This window comes from Crinia signifera, chromosome 12 (assembly GCF_055691185.1).
Source record: "Crinia signifera chromosome 12, ASM5569118v1, whole genome shotgun sequence".
NCBI lineage: Eukaryota > Metazoa > Chordata > Amphibia > Anura > Myobatrachidae > Crinia > Crinia signifera.
In genome coordinates this window covers 78,368,763-78,373,778 of record NC_139228.1, presented here as the reverse complement: position 1 = coordinate 78,373,778, position 5,016 = coordinate 78,368,763, and the positions used below count along the sequence as shown (strand labels likewise).

Sequence of the window (5,016 nt, the reverse complement as noted above, 5' to 3'; positions counted from 1 at the left end):
TGCAAGCTTCCTGAAACACAGATTAACTGCAGCTGAGTGGCCAAACCCATGGTAATGGGCTAATCATGTGACAGATTTGTTCCACAGACAAAACACACAGGAGCACATTTCCAGTTACCAGACCTGCCAGAGGTGGTTATAGCAATTTGCCACAATTATAGGTTTATCTCAGGTGGAAAATAAAGACGCTACTGTATAAAAAATTCTTTTTGTTTTCAGTTTTTCTTAATAATAATGTGTAATTAAGATATTTTGAAGTATATTTTTATATTGACCAGTTTGCAGTGCAGGTCGAGTCCCGCTTATCGGAAAATCTGATACCCAGCATTTTCAGAAATCCTAAAATTCTGGAGTGTGAATGACATACCTATGTATGTGTCTTCTTATATTGTTACTGTGGAAGACAGTATTGCTGCTGGAATGCATAAACCTTTTTGAAATCAACTGCCTCCTCCAGCCTCCAACTCTTCATTGTTCCACACTGCATAATGGGTAAGTGCAAATGCATGCTCCTGGTATCACGCCCATGTACACTTAAAAACACTGGGTGAGATTTAATAGGATGAGAGATTCAGAAAGTGAGAGATTTGGTAAGAAATCTCCAGTTTTTTTTTAAAGTGGCAATCATCTACACTGCAAAATCAAACTAAATTTGCAGTGTAAATGATTGCCGCTTTAAAAAACCTGGAGATGTCTTACCAAATCTCTCACTTTCTGAATCTCTCATCCTATTAAATCTCACCCACTATTCCAAAATATGGAAAAATCAGAAATCCAAAATACTGTTCCCCATCAGTTTGGATATGGGATATGCAATCTGTATATGAATATTTATCAGTTCATATTTATTATTTATTAAGTTATTTATATTGCGAACACATATTCCGCAGCACTTTACAGAGAATATTTGAACATTCACATCAGTCCCTGCCCCAGTGTAGCTTACAATGTATATTCCCTACCATATATACACGAGCAAACATTCATTCTAGGGATAATTTTGTTGTGAGCCAAATTAATTTACCAGTATATTTTTGGCTTGTAATAGGACACCGGAGTACCCAGAGGAAACCCACGCAAGCACGGTGAGAATATACAAACTCTGCATAGTGGTAATCTAACCCATGACCTCAGTGCTGTGAGGCAGTAATGCTAACCATTACACAGTCTGTGCTGCCCACTGGTTGCATCAATACTGTGTTTTATAATATACTATCAGATATTAATGTTGCTTTATAGCATTTCATTTATTGGTTAATCTGCAGGAATACCATAATATTGATCTAATTCTATAGTGTGATACAGAAAAAAGTTTATATTGTTTATATTGGCCTTTTTAGCTCTATTTTTTTCATTAATTACAAAATGAAGGTACAATTAGACCTATTTCAAGTATCAAAGGAAATAATTTCCCCTGTGTAAAATATTTTCTTTAAGCTCATTATAAAAACGGGTATATAAGCTTCTGATACATTACATGGCTCTAACACTGTCCAAGGTGAATCTGCCAGCAAATATTTTTTACAGCCATCTTTTTTTGAGATAGAAGTAAATGAACCTGCACCTCAAATGCTTTAGTTTTTTATATCTTTTGGACACATGCATTTTTATGTTGGAAGTATATTCAATATATAATATATTTAACAATATAACACAACACAAATTCATATTGTTCTTCAGGTAAGGGTTTGCATACCAATACTCTGCAATAAATGCTAAGCAATTAGGAAAACATTTTTGTAGCTGTTTTCCGACAGAGAACAATTTAAAAATGAGTATTTTTCCTGGTACTTTTGATTCCGATCCACAGGATTTATTGTTCATTGGCTTGGTTGGTCATTTTGGAAACAACTGGAAAAAAAATATAATTGTATTAATTATATTAAGAGGTGAAAAAATATTAATTAACTTATTAAAAAAAATGATTCTAAATTTGCTAAATTAAAACTTAATAAATTGAATTATGTTATTTTATTCTGGTAATTGTTACTATGATGTGCTTAGTCATATTTATAAACTTCTGTGTTTTTAGGGAGACCTTGCCATTAGATGACATTGGTAGGGGAAAATATGCATAAAATACAAACTTCCAAAACTGACCTCAGTAAACTTAGTTTAAAATTATATAGAACTACAGTAGGCACATTAAAAAAATTTTTTTACAGTGTAATGTAGTATGCCCAAATTAATAATTTTACTTAGCAGTGAAATATTTAATTTTGGATGTTAGTAATATTTGCACAAGAAAACACTGAAGTAAAGATGTACAGTTTTGATAAGCATTGTACTACACAGATTGTTATTTTATTATTAGGTATATTACACAATATGACAATAAATACCACAATAAAATGATAATACACATAAATTGTACAGGTGTTTGCATTGAGTCTGGTCATCTTCTATTTAGCTAAACATAGTGGAAATTATTTTCCCTTACTAATCTATCATTTAGTATTTAAATTTAAGTTAAATTAAGTGTAATTAAATTATCAGTTTTATTGTATATTTGGCAATTGCACATCATATTAATGTTTATTTACAGAAATTTAGAGAATTATTCAGATCTAATTGCACGGCTATAAATTCGCAGTCGATAATTGTTAGACTGCGCATTCGCGCGGCTTTTAATATCCATCCTGTGTTAACAGCCTGCTACTTTTGATAGCTGACCATATGCAAGTGGACTGACAGAAATCTGGTATTTGTGGGTGTTAATCTGACATTTTTGGGGATTGTCATGGAAAATGCAGGCATGCCCAGACATTTGAAGGGAAGCCTATTTTTATCGCAGCTTCTGAGTAATTCCTGGGCTTTACACAGACTGCACACACTGGAAAAATAATTAGATGGTGAGTGATTGGGATTTGCAGACTTATCACAGCCTTGCACAGGGGGGGATTTCACTCTGGCTGGGCAGCCGTGAGATCGAGTCTGAATAACCCCCTTTGTCATAATACTTTCCATTCATTTACTTTGACTCAAATTCATCTAAGTTTCTGTTTTTTATTGATTACATTATGCATGTTATGCGATGATTAAACATTTTTGCATTGCATTTATTATATGAAAGAATTAGTATGAAAATTCCATGTTCTGTACTAAAGAAAATGACTTCTGGAAAGAACTGTATGGTAAATATTATTTATATTATTTTTTGGTTAAATATTAATGGTACAGTACTTACAGTACTCAACAATAAGAACTATTTAATATTTATTATTTAATATTATGTTCTCTTTCTTTCTTTTTATTAGAAAAATAATGGAAATAAACAAAACTGTGGTCAAATATTTTATTTTGTCCGCTTTTTCTGAATTGCACCAATTTCAGAATCTATTTATTTTAGTTTTTCTACTGGCCTACATTACGTGTGTCATGGGGAACAGTATTATCATTTTTCTTGTTAAAGTCCAACCTTCTCTTCATACTACAATGTATTTTTTTATTAGTGTATTCTCTTTTCTAGAAATGATGCTTGTGACTGCTATTGTTCCAAAACTTTTAGCCATTTTAATTTCAGATAATAATATTATTTCTTTCAATGAATGCTTTACTCAAATGTATATGTTCATTTCTTTTGGTGCAACTGAATGCTATCTTCTTGAAGTAATGGTTTTTGACCGATACCTAGCTATTAACAATCCTTTACATTACCCAGTTATAATGACACCTACATTTTGTTCCAAGCTTTCTATATTTCCATGGATAATGGGATTTGCTACTATTTTTGTCCCTGTCATAAACACAGCATGTTTGGATTTCTGTGGTCCTAATGTGATTGACCACTTCTTCTGTGACTTGGCTCCGCTGCAGAACTTGGCGTGTTCCGATTCCTTTATTAGCAGTATATTAACAAGCACAGTCGCAATATCCAATGGCGCTCTAACCTTTAGTACAATCATAGGTTTCTACATCCATATTATAATAACAATTTCAAAAATCAAGAGTAATGAGGGGAAACAGAAAGCATTCTCCACATGTTCATCTCATCTAATCGTAGCCTGTCTATATTATGGAACAGGCACCATCGTGTATATCAAACCAAAAGGAAGTTATTATGACAAATATCTTACTTTTATTTACACAACATTAACACCTATGATTAACCCTTTTATTTATACCTTTAGAAACAGAGATATGAAGAATGTTTTAAGGAATTCAATAAAAAAAATTGTATAACCTATACTATTATAATACATACAATATAATGCATACAGTATATTAAATATACTTTCTACTTTTCCCTTTCAATTTTGTGTTTTGTTCCCAGTTAAAAAGATGTAAAATAAAACTTTTATGAAATATTTATTCAGTTGACATCTACAGTGCTGTATGTAAAGTAAAAAAAAAAAAAAAAAAACGTGTAGAATTATCTTCTGACGAAACGCATTGGGTGGAGATGGAGAGTGACTTCTGCAATTCAGCATGCCAGCCGATGTGCAGTGGCCCGGCTTTAGGAATGATCATTTGTGAGGCTCTGCTTTTTTAGATGTATGTGACTGATACTCTTTTTATTAAAATAGATATTGTGTGATACTTACCAGCATGCGCCCCTTTCTCTTCTTGTCTTTACATATATGTATATGTATATATTCTGTGTGGAAGTTAGTTTTTTTTCTGTCATAGACTTAAAATGTAGTATAAATAATTGTAAAAAGGGAAACAATAACAAAACTGAAGATGTGTCTGAGCCAGTGTGGTAAAATTTTCATTGCATTATTTGTATGTTGTAGTGTGAATAAGCATACAATCCTAAGTGCAGTTCCTAAATGGAAATGATTTAAACTACTTTTTGGACAGTGAGAAGTTGCTTGTTAGTATATTCATCATATGGCTCTAAGCCCTGAATTATCCCTTTGGCTATTTCCATAGCCAAAAAACCTGACGGTTTCACATGTCCCATTAAGGCTTCTTAGAAATTATTTGAAATTTCACAAAACTCCAAAATTTCTGCCACTTAAAATGATAAAAGCATTGAGATTATTATCATGAGGCTGACGCCTTAATGGACGT

General features: G+C 32.3%; 1 protein-coding gene across 1 annotated transcript; it reads left to right on the top strand.

The window, feature by feature from the left end:
- Nucleotides 1-3,264: 3,264 nt before the first annotated feature.
- On the top strand, nt 3,265-4,182 carry LOC146049571 (olfactory receptor 6N1-like). Its single transcript, XM_083166095.1, has one exon. The coding sequence runs from the start codon at nt 3,265-3,267 to the stop codon at nt 4,180-4,182; it is 918 nt and encodes a 305-aa protein (XP_083022221.1).
- The last annotated feature ends 834 nt before the right edge of the window (nt 4,183-5,016 follow it).

Coding starts and splice junctions, on each gene's coding strand:
- LOC146049571 (XM_083166095.1), top strand. CDS start 3,265: ATGGAAATAAACAAAACTGTGGTCAAATATTTTATTTTGTCCGCTTTT.